The sequence below is a fragment of the Solea senegalensis genome, linkage group LG14 (assembly GCF_019176455.1).
Source record: "Solea senegalensis isolate Sse05_10M linkage group LG14, IFAPA_SoseM_1, whole genome shotgun sequence".
Lineage (NCBI taxonomy): Eukaryota > Metazoa > Chordata > Actinopteri > Pleuronectiformes > Soleidae > Solea > Solea senegalensis.
Genome location: NC_058034.1, coordinates 110,574 through 125,618, shown reverse-complemented (window position 1 = coordinate 125,618; position 15,045 = coordinate 110,574). Strand labels below are relative to the sequence as shown.

Here is a 15,045-nt window from a genome sequence, read left to right as displayed (position 1 = left end):
GACAACTCTGTGGTAACTCCTTCTCACACCGCAAGGAACCTGGGTGTGACACGACCATCTCTACCTCACTGCCAACATTGCTGCAACAGCTAGATCTTGCAGATACATGTTGCACAACATCCGAAGGACACTCCCACACTACACCGCTCCACCGCTCCCTTCACTGGCTTCCTGTAGCTGCTCGCATCCGCTTCAAGACTCTAGTGCTTGCGTTCCATGCTACAAATGGATCCGGTCCAGCCTACATCCAGGACATGATCAAAACCTACACCCCAGCCCGCCCACTCCGCTCTGCATTGACAAACCGGCTCGCTGCCCCCTCACTGAGAGGATCGCAGAGGCACTCGCAGAACTCGAGACTGTTCACTGTCCTCGCTCCCAAATGGTGGAACGATCTCCCCATCGACATCCGGACAGCTGAAAGCCTCCACATCTTCCGTCGCCGACTGAAAACACATTTCTTCCGACTCTACCTCGACTAAGACGCCAAAAAAAAAAAAAAAAATAAAAATCGCACTTATGACTAGCACTTCATAGTTTTGTTCTCCTTGAAGCTCTTACTTACTTCTAGCTCTTGTTTGTACCCAAATGTTTAAATGCACTTTTGTAAGTCGCTTTGGATAAAAGCGTCTGCTAAATGACATGTAATGTAATGACAACAATTCTGCAAAGATGAGTGGGCCAAAATTCCTCCACAGAGTTGGAAAAGACTCATTGCAAGTTATCGCAAACGTTGCTGCAAACGGCAGCCCAACCAGTTATTAGGTTTAGGGGGCAATTACTTTTTCACATAGGGCCATGTAGGTTTATGTATATATGTATGTGGTGGTATGAAGAGATTGCAATGATGTTTGTTCTTTCTCCTCAGACATAAAGCCAGAAAACCTTCTCATCAGCTCTGACGACGTCCTCAAGTTATGTGACTTTGGTGAGAAAACCTTCTATCGTGTGCTTTTAGAAAAGAGAAGAAAAATACTGCTGCTGTGTTTGTCGTCTCTTCGTCTCCTTTAATGAAACGTGTTTGAAAACGAGATACTAATCAAGCTTTGATTCAATCTGGTGGTGCCACAACAAAACAGGGACAGCTGACATCATGTGGCGAGAGACGGAAGCGTGTCAGGAAAAGACCTCCTCTGTGAAGGGTTACGTCTCACTCTGTGGCACACTGCACTTTTAACCCTCAGGTGTCATTATGAACATTTTTGTCCATGGGGGCAGATTTGTCGATGTGGCCGTGTTTGTGCATGTGGCCCAATATTTTGTCAGAAAGAGTAAAAATCTTAATTCAATTTTTAATTTTTTACCGTAATCTAGAGTCTTCCAAAAACTGCTATAAAAATAGTACAGATTTATATTTTTTAAATTGTTTGATCAACTTCAGTCCTGATTCAAATACTGTATACAATATAATCAATGTCAGTTTGAATACATGATGCCAATAGTTTTTATGAAAATCACAATGTGAAAACTACGAGAAATGTGAACAAATGAAGACAATTAGGAGTTTTCTTTTACGTTTTTTAACGCGCCGAGCAAATCGAGAACACAGACATAGCCAAAAGGCATCATGGGGGGTAACACTACTGCGCATGTTCATGCTCTACACAACCCGGAAATGAACGTGGAAGTCAGAAACTTTTTTGGCATATGTGCTGAGTAGTCACATAAGCATATGTGACTACTCAGTGACTACTAAACTGAGTAGTCAGTTTAGTGACTACTAAACATAATCAAGACAACACAGCAACCCAGCTGAGGCACAAAAGGGCGGGACTTGTGTGTGTGTGTGTGTGTGTGTGCTATGGATGCCTACATGGTCTTTGTAAAGGGTCATTTCAGATATTTGAAGGGCGTTATTAGCCTGGTGTGATGCACGTGTGATGTCATCTGTTCCTTTCGTCTTTCATGCTTTCATGTTCTTCATTACATCAATGTAATGAAGAACTTTGAAGTGTGAATTAGAACTTTGAAGTGTGGAGAACAGTGTCACAGTGGACTATTATCACAAGATTCCACAGTCACAGGAGACACAAATCCTTTTCGACACCAAAGATCTACAGACAAGATGAAGATTTCTCTGTTCTCCAGATTAGGTAAAAACGACTTGAAGGTGAAAACTGATCTGCCCACAGTCAGGACAGAGGAGAAGCTCCTCCTGTTCTACGCTGCAGCCATCTCCCATCTCTTCCACAAGACTGGAGCGAACAAGTGTCTCCAGGAGCAGGAGGCGGTCCTCCACGTCTCCCGCCTGGTGATGAGAATGCGAAGTTTCCCCGTCGCCAAGGGCTGGGTTCCTCACGTCAACTGTGCCAAGTCTCTGGCTAAACACGTGCTGAAAGAGCTGGAGGAGAAATATCCCGACCTGCTGAAGTACATGCTGCTGGACAGCCACAGCGACGTGGAGGACATCGTCGTCTCCTGTCTACACAAACACGCCAAGAGGCAGTTTGAGAAGAAGAGCTTTGACGCGGCGTACAGCAGCGTCCTCCTCCTCCTCGGATTCAACCTCGGTGTCCATTTAATCTGCCTCCTCGCCTTTTTCATAGTCATCTTGATTTAAAAGAAAAATAAATCTGAAATGTTAATCCATGTCTTCAGATCACAGGCAGACCAACGGGAGAAGGTCAATATTTCAGAACATACAAACAGCATTTGTCGTTTTTTTAAGAAGAAGAAGAAGAAGAAGGACTTTGTTCTGGGATGAGGAGTTTTGGACTGCGTTGAAGGTCTTTGGACTAAACTGTGCTGAAGATCTCGACATATGCACCTCATATGCAGAGGGACTAGGAGGGGGAAGGGGAGGACCTGTGAGAGAAGAATCTCAATTCAAGATCAATTCAATATAATATGCTCTTGAGTTGCTCTCATGAGTATGAAGGAGAACTCGAAACTGTGAGGCGAGACCGAGGAACTGGGATTAAGAACCTCACACTGATAAAAAAAAAAAAGCTAAACTTTAAACTGCGATAAAGAACTCAACACTGTGGTAAAGAAACTTCTGACTGTGACAAAGAACTTCAAACATTAAGAATTTGGAAGTGTGATCATGAACTTGGATCTGTGAGGTAGAATTAAGAATTTTAAACTTGGATTAAGAAGTTTGTTTAGAACGCTGAACTGTGGAGGGAACAGTGTACAGTCTGGTAGAAATCATTATTATTACAAGTAGAAAAAAGCTGAATGTTTTGTAATTCTGAAAGTTATGAGTTGTCAAAAAGGCCACTCTATTTTAATAATAGGCAGTGTGAGCTCGGGCCTCAGTGCTGAAGGAACTATAGAAGAATATGAAGATTCATTAAGATTTTAGGCTAAATGACACAATAAATAAACATTCTGCTGCTTTACTCTGTGTCTTTACGCAAAGCTAAGCTAACCGCTCGTGTTAAAGCATATTCACTGGTTTTTGTGTTGCTGTAGATTTGTATCTGTTGAAGGTAATCACCCAGTCCGTGGAGAAATGATGAATTCTATGTTTTTGAACCATGCCTCAGCTGTTGGGATGAGTGTAAATATGATTTCCAGGCTGAGACTTCACATTCCCACAGGACTCATTTGTGTCCTCAGACACACAAGCACCAGCCTTTCTGTGACTCAGCGTCTTTGAAACTTTGAATCGTGTCCAGAGATGATGATGATGATGATGATGATGTGCCCAGCTGAAATGAATATCAGGCGACTCAGCATTTATCAAACGGCTCGTCCTCACACTTTTGTTGCCCCCTCTGTCTCTTCTTTGTCTTTTTCTCGCCAGGTTTTGCTCGTAATCTCTCAGAAGGAACCGATGCCAATTACACGGAGTACGTGGCCACCAGGTGGTACCGCTCTCCAGAGCTGCTGCTCGGGTACGTCCTCTCGTCACAGTGACAGCAGCCTCTAAAGGGATAGTTCATGCCTTTCATGCCTATGGTATCACATAGTTGGTGCTCATTGTGGTGTAGGCGCCTTTATTTTACTTGGGGAGTCAAATGAAGTCTCAATTGGATTATTGGACAAAAATCCTAAAACAATTCATAAAAATGTCATAAATGATAAAACAAAGCACAAGGAAGCAATTTATTAGCCATTTATTCACAAGCATATTCCTGTACTCTGCAAACAAAACCACAAAAGACTCGTGTGATAGAATCTACGAACACATTCACGTGTTTATCTCACAGGTTTGTAAAGCACTCACTCTCCCACACCGGACAAGTGATTTTAACATCACACACACACGAGCTGTTGATCCACTGCCGCCTCCATCACCAAGTTCTAATGTCTGATTTCTGTGAATTCGGTGTTTGAAATCCTTTGTTCAGATTCACGTCAGTGACAGAAAGTGACCACACGAGGCAGCAGTAGAGCAGCAGCTCCTGTGTGCCGTGATGGTAGAGTATGTGAGTTATGGAGATTTACTTACAAACATTCACTTGTTTTTATGCTCAAAAACCTCCGAGCCGATCGAAATATCTCCTCGCTGTTTCAGACCTAAACCACGCCCCCAGAACACAGACTGCGTTGTGATTGGCCAGGTACCTGGAAGTGACGTCATAAGCACGTCAGCTCTCAGTGTGTAGTGCAGCTCCCCCTGTGGAGGGTCTGGTGTTGACAGAACAAACACTCACTACATGTTCTCCAGCGATACGTTCTGAACTGTTTGTTTCAGGGCTTCATAGACGAGGTGACGACACACATACACACACAAAAGCTCCCGGTCTATGTCCTCGCTTTAAAATCACTGATGTTCTCTCTGGACTTTGGTGTGGGAGAGTGAGCGGTTTACAAACTGCAGTTTCCTGCAGTTGATGATGAGAAAGCTGATGACTGTATTTACATTTTATGAAAAGAGCGAGATAAAGATATGGTAGACTTAAACTGACCTAGATGTCATTAAACGAGTCTAATAGCAGCACTAAACCCTTCTCCCCTGCAGCGCTCCGTACGGGAAGGCGGTGGACATGTGGTCAGTGGGCTGCATCCTGGGAGAGCTGAGTGACGGTCAGCCTCTGTTCCCAGGGGAGAGTGAGATTGACCAGCTCTTCACCATCCAGAAGGTGTTGGGACCTCTGCCCCCAGAGCAGATGAAGCTCTTCTACAACAACCCTCGCTTCCATGGACTCAGGGTAAAAGCCTCCCCTTACAAAGACCTTCCCTCCATCTCACTGTGGTTCTGCTTCATCTTGCCTCTCCTCCTCTTCCGTCTCAGTTTTCTCCTCCTCTTGTGTCTCTGCTTGTTTCGCTGTGCCGTGACTGATGTGATCACAGTGACTCATCGTGTATCTTGTGTCCTCTTCTGTGAAGGAAGGCTGTGATAAGTCTGCTGCGGCTGCTACACTGCAAAAACATTGATTTACATTTTCTTGTTTTAAGAAAAAAGAATCTGCCAATGACTGTAATGGACAATGCTGAATACAAGAGTGTGGAGCTGAAACTATTACTCCATTACTAAAGGAATCGTCAACTATTTTGTTTGAAGCCTTTTTCATTATTAAAACAAGATTTCTGATTTTTCAGCTTCTTAAATCAATCATTTGTGGTTTGTGGACAAAAATAAGACATTTCCAGGTTTGACAAACACTGATCGGCGTTTTGTTACATTCTCTGACATCCTATGGACCAAACGATTAGGAACAATTTTCCAGAAATGAAGCTTCTGTGTTGTAAATCATATTTTTTTACAGTGGAGATGAGACCTGTGTGTCGTCCCTGCGCTCCTCTGAGCCCACGCCGTAGCGTATAATTATTAGTTTTCTCGCTGCCCTCGTGTGAATCCTTGACAGTGAAAGGGAACCAGCTTGATAATTATGCACTTTTAAAAAAATAAATAAATTGTGGACACTTGATTAATAGCTGCTGGTATAGATCTTAAATTCTTTCTGCTCCTCGACGTACACAAGAGTTCTTTTTTTCCCTCGCTTGTTTTCAAATCGCAGCTTGAAACAAAGTAATTAGCAAATCTCGAAGGCTACAATTTAATCCTGCTATTTGTATCCTCTCTGTGTTAATTAGAAATGCAAAACATATTTTAGAGAAATTGATCTTGTTTTTCTACATAAAAATAATAATAAAATAAAATGACATAAATAGAATTTTAAGAAAAAAAAAATCTTTGTCTTAGAGCTGAATTTAAGCTTTAATTACCGGTAAGAAGCTGAAACACTGGTTTGAAAGAATCTCTTTGCTGTGATAAACAAATGATTTTCCTCGTTTTAAGGAACATTACAGTCAAATTAGACTGTTGATTATTTCCCTTAAAACAAGATTTATTTATTTAAAAAAAGAGCTTATTTTGCAAATCTAATCAGGATATTTTACCCAATTTAGTTTATTGTTATTGTTCATGTTTACGTTTCAGTTTTCTACAGCAGAGCTCTCAAACTCAGGCGACCTGAGGGCCAATGAGGATCTAGTCTGGCCAGTAGGGGGCCGGTCAGCTCACTGTTCAGCAGTAGTGGTTTCGCAGAATTTCAAAATAAAAGTTCACAATAAAAACGTGTTTTTTACATATATACGAAAAAGTCTTGATATTCGCTAGTCCACTTGATATTAAGTGGTGGACTGCATGGCATTGATTGGAGGGCCATGTATGGCCCTGGAGCCACAAGTTTGAGACCTCTGAGTCCTGAGAGGTGAGCTGAAAATATGGAAATCTATTGTTGCCACGACATCCTTAAACCTTAAAGCAACTGTGCTGAAGTTTAAAGTTAAAAATGTTCAACTCGCCGTGTCAGTGACTGATGTTTCTGTCTGTCTGTCTGTCTGTCAGTTTCCTTCAGTGAACCACCCACAGACGCTGGAGCGCAGATACCTGGGCATCATCGGTGGAGGCCTCCTCGACCTGCTGAAGGTATGAACACATGAATCTCAGCTCTGGAGAAAGTGCTAATGCTGTTTCTGCTGCTGCTGCTGCTTCTGCTGCTGCTTTTGCTGCTGCTTCTGCTGCTGCTTTTGCTGCTGCTGCTGGTGAGGAGAATCCTGACATTTATCAGGGTTTTATTCCTGCTCACGTCATGTGTCAGGTTTTCCCTGAGTCAGGTGGGCGTGTTTTTACATCGTGACTGTGTGACGCATGGTCTCCTGGACACTGCAGCAGCAGCAGCAGCAGCAGCAGCAGCAGAAGCAGCAGCAGTAACAGCAGCAGCAGAAGCAGCAGCAGTAACAGCAGCAGAAGCAGAAGCAGCAGCAGGCTCTCATTGCTGCCTGTTCTCTGTAAACAGCAGCTCCATGTCAATAATGTGGGCAGTGTTTGTGTGTGTGTGTGTGTGTGTGTGTGTGTGTGTGTTTGTGTTTGTGCGTGTGTGTATGTGTTTGTGTGTGTGTTTGTGTGTGTTTTGTGTGTGTGTGTTTATGTGTGTGTTAGTGTGTGTGTGTGTGTGTGTGTGTGTGTGTGTGTGTTTGTGTGTGTGTTAGTGTGTGTGTGTGTGTGTGTGTTTATTGTGTGTTAGTGTGTGTGTGTGTGTGTGTGTGTTTGTGTGTTAGTTTGTGTGTGTTTTAGTGTGTGTGTGTGTTTATGTGTGTGTTAGTGTGTGTTGTGTGTGTGTGTGTTTGTGTGTGTGTTTGTGTGTGTGTTAGTGTGTGTGTGTGTGTTTATGTGTGTGTTTGTGTGTGTGTTTGTGTGTGTGTGTTTGTGTGTGTGTTAGTGTGTGTGTGTGTGTGTGTGTGTTAGTGTGTGTGTGTGTGTGTGTGTGTGTGTTAGTGTGTGTGTGTGTTTGTGTGTGTTGTGTGTGTGTGTGTAGTGTGTGTTGTTGTGTGTTTGTGTTGTGTGTGTGTGTTAGTGTGTGTGTGTGTGTGTGTGTTTGTGTGTGTGTTAGTGTGTGTGTTAGTGTGTGTGTTAGTGTGTGTGTTTGTGTGTGTGTGTGTGTGTGTTAGTGTGTGTGTGTTTGTGTATGTGTGTGTGTGTGTTTGTGTGTGTGTAGTGTGTTTGTGTGTGCATGTTTGTGTGTGTGTTAGCGTGTGTGTGTGTGTGTGTGCGTGCGTCTCCCTGCACATAATGACTCACTGCTGTTCACACAGTGTCATCTCACAGTGAACAAACCAGGGTCTCACTGCAGACCCAGTCCAGATGAGATTATAATTCAACCAAAGTCATGTTTTCTAATTGTTACTGTAAATCTGAAAGAGTTGGGCCAGGAGTTTTATCAGGCTCACGGTGTTGTGAGCGCCCCCTGCTGCTACAAGCATTACCTGTGACGCTCCATTCACTTCAGAACTGGAAAAACTGATTTTAGAGACTTAATAAAAAGGACTTAGCTAATATAATCTACGACATTTCAGAAACGTGTTCACATCTTCATCTCACTGTTCGTTTGTAAAACAGAGAAACACAGGAGCTGCTGGTCCTCTGCTGCCTCGTGTGGTCACTTTGTGTCACTGAGGTCAATCTGAGTGGTGACTTTTAAATGCTGAATAGACAAAATTATACGTTAGAACTTAGCAGTGGATCAACAACTTCTGTGCTGTTTCCTGAATCTACGACAACTTAAGCAAATGTTCACGTCTCAGTGTTAGACAGACGAGATAGTAGAACAGGAAACTGACGTTTGTAAACCACTCACTCTCCCACACCAAAGTCCAGCAGATGCAGGACACATTTCAGCAGTTGTGTGACTCAGCAGCGCCCTCTGTCTGTTTTTATGTGTCAGAATATGCTGTTGCTGAACCCGACGGAGCGTTTCCTCACAGAGCAGAGTCTCAACCACCACGCCTTCCAGAACCTGCGGCTGGTGGAGCGGCCCGGCCCGACCACGCCCACACCTGTGCGCTCCTCCAAGAGGAAGCCTCACCATGGAGACAACAGCACCCCCAGCAGGTCAGCAGAGAGTAGTGTTTCTCACAGAAATCATTCGGACTGAATCATTTTGCTTTGCTTTGTCAGGAGTCATGGAGGGAAGAGTTCAGGCAGCCACCGCTCCAGCAGCAGAGAGGGCTCCAGTCTGCCGCGGCAGGACGACCTCCACCCGAGCAACGACGGCTTCCTCAACGGCAACATGTCCATCAACCTCAGCCCCACGCTGCACCCCAAGAACTACCAGCCGCAGATGTTCAACCACTCCGGCTCGTGCAGCGTGGACCTGGCCAGCGGCAACCTGCCTCACCTGCTCGCCACCAGCAGCGACGCCAAGAGCAAGGCTGACTTCGACATGAACCTGGGCTCCAAGGTGTCTGACGGCCCCGGGGCCAAGTACCTCAAATCCAACTTCCGCTCGCAGCAGAACCGCCACTCGTTCGTGGAGGGTAAAACCAACACGCTGCAGTCCGGGGAGAAACACGGTCGCCACAGCTACGTGGAGTCTCACGGCTCCGCCCCCTCCTCTTCCAAGTTCGCCTACCTGAACTTGTCCAAAAGCTACGGCACGCTCAGCGACGCCAAGTCGGTGGGGAACTTGAACGACGTGCATCTGTACGCCGACGAGCCCACGTCGCGGTACTTCCCGTCTAGTTGCCTGGACCTAACAGCGCCAAGCAGCCCCGTACCTCGCCGCGTCGACAGACTTGGACCTGCCGCCGCCGGCCGAGGGAGCACGCGCTCGGACCGGGAGAGCAATACGCTGGACTCCTCTTACAGACGCAACTCTGCCCGCCACAAGACCACAGAGGACGGCAAGTCTTCAGACGCTCTAGACCCGGCGGACAGCAGCGTGGAGAGAAGCCACGCCCACTCGCTGTCCGCTCCACACGACCCCCTGTCCTACGGTCAGGGTTATACCAGCCCATTCTCCTCCCAGCAGCGGCCGCACCGTCACTCCATGTATGTGCGGCGGGATCACCAGAGGACTCACGGGGCGGAGGAGGGTCTGGTGGTGGGTCAGGGAATGACCACCAGAGCCTCCAGCCTCCAGCTGCTGTCCCCACAGCTGCAGCACCGCACGCTGCCTCACCACTCCGGAGGATCGTCCAGAGAAGAGGACATGAGCAGGGTCAGTCACCAGCCAGCAGCTTCAACTCTCCCACACCAAAGTCCAATACACACACACACACACACACATACATACATATATGTATATGTGTGTGTGTGTATATACATATATATCAATATATACATATGTCTATATTCATATATATGTATATACATATACATATATACAGTACAAGTGTGTATATATGTGTGTGTATATATACACACACATATATACACACATATATACATATATATTTGTGTGTGTGTTTTGCACCTCACCTCATGCATTGGTCATGTGTCTATTAGCAGAGCGAGCAGGCTCCGCCCAATGAGGTCACAGAGCCCAGCAGGGACATCACTGCATCTTTACACACACACACACACACATATATCCCACCATTATTCCCCACCCACAGCCACAGTCTCACTCACAGAGTGTGTGTGGATGTGGGTGGATGCTGCTCTCTCTCTCACTCTCTGTCTGTCTCGCTCTCTGTCTCTCTCTCTCTGTCTCTCTCTCTCTCTCTCTGTCTCTCTTTCTCTGCATCATTTTCTCTGTTTTGCTTTTTCCTGTAAATTGTAGACCAAATGCAGCAGCTCAGTGGAAGCCCCACACACACACACACACACTCTCACAAACATTTATATCGCTAACAGAAGCTGTTTCTATCGTCATGACGACGTGTGAATCAACACACCTCCACATCTTTCATCCGATTCAACTGTTTAAAAATAGACGTGCTCCTCTGTTTGCTGAATAACCTCCTGTGTTTGACTCTCATTTATTACATTATTATTACACATTAATAACCTGTTTCACACGTATTCTTGAGTTAATAACATTATTTTGCCAATTCAGAACAAAAGTATCTCATTGCATGTGAAAGCTGTTTTTGTTTGTTTACTTGTTTGTTTTGTCTGTTGTGACTCAGGTGGGTTTATATCACGAGCAGCAAACAGAAGACGGAGGCTCGTCGTCCAAAGAGAATAGAAACATCTACAGTGAGTCCATGCCCAGGAGAGTGGGGAGTTTCTACAGAGGTTTGTCTCCACTGTCACTCACTAAACTCACTAAACACACACTAAACTCACTAAACACTCACTAAACTCACAAAAAACTCACTAAACACTCACTAAACTCACTAAACACTCATTAAACTCACTAAACACTCACTAAATACTCACTAAACCCACTAAAGTCACAAAAAACTCAATATACACTCAATAAACACTCACTAAATACTCACTAAACTTACTAAATACTCACTAAAGTCACAAGAAACCCAAAATACACTCACTAAACTCACTAAACACTCACTAAATACTGACTAAACTCACTAAATACTCACTAAAGTCACAAGAAACCCAATATACACTCACTAAACACTCACTAAAGTCACAAAAAACTCAATATACACTCACTAAACTCACTAAAGTTACAAAAAACTCAATATCACTAAACTCACTAAAGTTACAAAAAACTCAATATACACTCACTAAACTCACTAAAGTTACAAAAAACTCAATATACACTCACTGAACTCACTAAACACTCACTAATTACTCACTAAACTCACTAAAGTCACAAAAAACTCAGTATACACTCACTGAACTCACTAAATACTCACTAAACTCACTAAAGTCACAAAAAACTCAATATACACTCAATAAACACTCACTGAACTCACTAAATACTCACTAAACTCACTAAATACTCACTAAACTCACTAAACACTGACTAAAGTCACAAAAAACTCAATATACACTCAATAAACACTCAATAAACACTCACTAAACCCACTAAAGTCACAAAAAACTCAATATACACTCAATAAACACTCACTAAACTCACTAAACACTCACTAAAGTCACGAAAAAGTCAATATATACATATAACTAAACTCATGAAGTCACAAAAGAAACTCAATAAACACTCACTTAACTCACTAAACACTCACTAAACACTCATGAACTCACTAAGCACTCACTAAATTCTCATTAAAACTCCCTAAACACTCACTCCAACTCACTAAAGTCACCAAAACTCAATATACACTCAATAAACACTCACTGAACTCACTAAACACTCACTAAATACTCACTAAACACTCACTAAATACTCACTAAACACTCACTAAATACTCAATATACACTCACTAAACTCACTAAACACTCACTAAACTGACTAAAGTCACAAAAAACTCAATATTCACTCACTAAACTCACTAAACACTTACTAATTACTCACTAGAGTGACAAAAAACTCAATATACACTCACTAAACTCACTAAATACTCACTAAAGTCACAAAAAACTCACTAAAGTCACAAAAAACTCAATATACACTCAATAAACACTCACTAAACCCCACCTAAAAGGTCACAAAAACTCAGTATACACTCAATAAACACTCACTAAACACTCACTAAAGTCACGAAAAACTCAATATACACTCACTAAACTCACTTAAGTCACAAAAAACTCAATAAACACTCACTGAACTCACTAAACACTCACTAAACACTCACTGAACTCACTAAACACTCACTAAATTCTCATTAAACTCACTAAACACTCACTCAACTCACTAAACACTCACTCAACTCACTAAACACTCACTAAACACTCACTAAACTCACTAAACACTCACTAAATTCTCATTAAACTCACTAAACACTCACTCAACTCACTAAAGTCACAAAAAACTCAATATACACTCAATAAACACTCACTGAACTCACTAAACACTCACTAAATACTCACTAAACACTCACTAAATACTCACTAAACACTCACTAAACACTCACTAAACTCACAAAAAACTCAATATACACTCAATATACACTCACTAAAGTCACTAAACACTCACTAAACTCACTAAAGTCACAAAAAACTCAATATACACTCACTAAACTCACTAAACACTTACTAATTACTCACTAGAGTGACAAAAAACTCAATATACACTCATTAAACTCACTAAAGTCACAAAAAACTCACTAAACACTCACTAAAGTCACTAAAGTCACAAAAAGGTCAGCATTATAATAAAGAACAGGAAACAAACTATGGCTGGATGTTTTCCACGTCCTTTTTCTTTATTTTTCTTTAAATGCACAATTCCTATTGTCTGAAAAAGAAATGATTGTTACACAAATTGCTAGAAAATACATGTTATAATTGTTATAATTGTAAATAATGACTTGTTTGTTTGTTTGTTTGTTTGTCAGTTCCCTCTCCTCGACCAGACAACTCCTTCCACGAGAGTCGAGCTCAGAGTCGAGCCTCAGCTCTTTCTGCCGACAACAGCAGTTTGTCCAACCACTCCAAACGCCAGCCGACCTTTGACCCCTGGTAATTACTATAACAATAATAAAATATCATCATTGTGAGTCATGTGATTTTCACGTTTGTTCTTATTCACGTAGATTTTTTCCGTCTTCCTTTCTCTTTAAGTAGCCACATTTGAATTTGACACATTGAATCATTTTATTCACTTTTATTGGTGCATTTCATTTAATATGTTTTCTGTTTTCTTTGTTTTTCTGTCTCTTCATTATTTGAACAAAAACTTTGACAAATTGTCAAAGAGAAAAATAATTATTTTATATCATTCACAAAGATGAACTTGAAAAATGCAGATTTCTGTCTTTTATTGGTGAATTTAATTTGACTTCTCCAGTAAATGTTTATCTTATCACGATCTTTTCTTTTTTTCCCCTTGAACTAAAAACCATGAGAAGCAGAGCAACATTTGATTTTATCACAACGCAGACGATAAAATTAGCAACTAACGATTATTTTCATCTGTCGATTGTTTTCTCGATGAATCGTTTGGTCCATAAAATCTCAGAAAACCTTAAAAAATGTTGATCAGTGTTTGTCAAACCTGGAAATGATGAGGTTCTCAAATGTCTTGTTTGGGCCACAAACCAAAATGATTCACTTTGAATGATTTTTTCATTCTTTGTTCTCCACGGCAAAGAAATTAAGAAAATATTCACACTTAAGAAGCTTAAACAATGGGAAATCTTGTTTTAATCATGAAAAAAGCTTTGATCTGATGAATTTGTGGTGTTTTATTTTCAGGACGGGTCCAGACACAGTGGTGTTGAGTGCGTCTGAACCGTCCAAAGAGAAGGAGAAGCAGAGTTTCTTCAGAGCGATAAAGAAGAAAAAGAAAAAGGCTCAGATGGTGAGAAACGATGTTCGTCCTCGGGTCAAATCATCACAACCATGTATATGTGTTTAGTTATTCACTACATGTACAAACAATAACGGCAAATGAGTCAGTCATTAAATCTAAATATTATTTGTCAATTCTTTATTTAAATGTAAATGTAAACATTAAATCCAGAAATAATGATCCATTATGAACATAAACCTTAAAAATATTGAAATCCAACACTTAAATCTTAATGTTATATTTAAATCTAACGTAGAAATGTTAAATTCACACATTCAATATCTTCATTTTCCGGACTTTCGGTTGAGGTGGAATGCAGCAGTAGACAGTAGCTCCACACCAGTCGGCGGCAAAACTGAATAATACTCGAGGTTCTGTTACTTCAGGGGCTGTGTTTCGTCACTATGAAAGGGAGGGGCCAAGACAACTAGAGGACAAAAGCAGGAAATAGAACACACCCGGCGATACAACCCGACTCCGGGGGTTCCGAGGCAGAAGAAATCGGCGACAAGATGATGCTAGCGGAGAGAACTCAAGTTGGTGACTTTCTTCAAGACTTAGCGTCTGTTACCAAAGACCTGCGGGAATTCAAGAGCGATACGCTAAAGGCCTTTAAAGATTTTCAACCCGACCTCAGAAAAGACGTAAGAGGCGAATTAACTACATTCAAACAGGATATTAGCCAGAAGCTAGCGGAAACCGCCTCCGCTCTACAAGCCCAAGGTGAGGCTATCAGCGGAGGTGAAGCGCGCATATCTGAACTGGAAGCTAGCGGCCCGGTAGCTAAAGACGCCATCTTGTTTCTTCTAAATCAACACAGCTAGATGCAGGAAAAACTGATGGACTTGGAGAATAGATCGAGGAGGAACAACATGCGACTCTACGGGATACCAGAAAATACAGAAGGCACTTCAGTGGTGGAATTTGTTAACAATATGCTGATCACTCAAGAGAGCGCACAGAGCATCAGTGGCAAAGCCTA

At 42.4% G+C, this 15,045-nt stretch overlaps 1 protein-coding gene across 1 annotated transcript in view; it reads left to right on the top strand.

Annotated features, from left to right (window-relative positions):
- LOC122781347 (cyclin-dependent kinase-like 5) overlaps positions 1–15,045 on the top strand; it is a 44,057-nt gene that overhangs the window by 22,876 nt on the left and 6,136 nt on the right. The window contains exons 4-12 of the mRNA XM_044045001.1: positions 869–928; positions 3,752–3,842; positions 4,913–5,102; positions 6,746–6,826; positions 8,622–8,788; positions 8,855–9,896; positions 10,810–10,918; positions 13,108–13,231; positions 13,967–14,072. Coding sequence (XP_043900936.1) covers positions 869–928; positions 3,752–3,842; positions 4,913–5,102; positions 6,746–6,826; positions 8,622–8,788; positions 8,855–9,896; positions 10,810–10,918; positions 13,108–13,231; positions 13,967–14,072 — 1,970 coding nt within the window. The remainder of the gene's footprint in view (positions 1–868; positions 929–3,751; positions 3,843–4,912; positions 5,103–6,745; positions 6,827–8,621; positions 8,789–8,854; positions 9,897–10,809; positions 10,919–13,107; positions 13,232–13,966; positions 14,073–15,045) is intronic.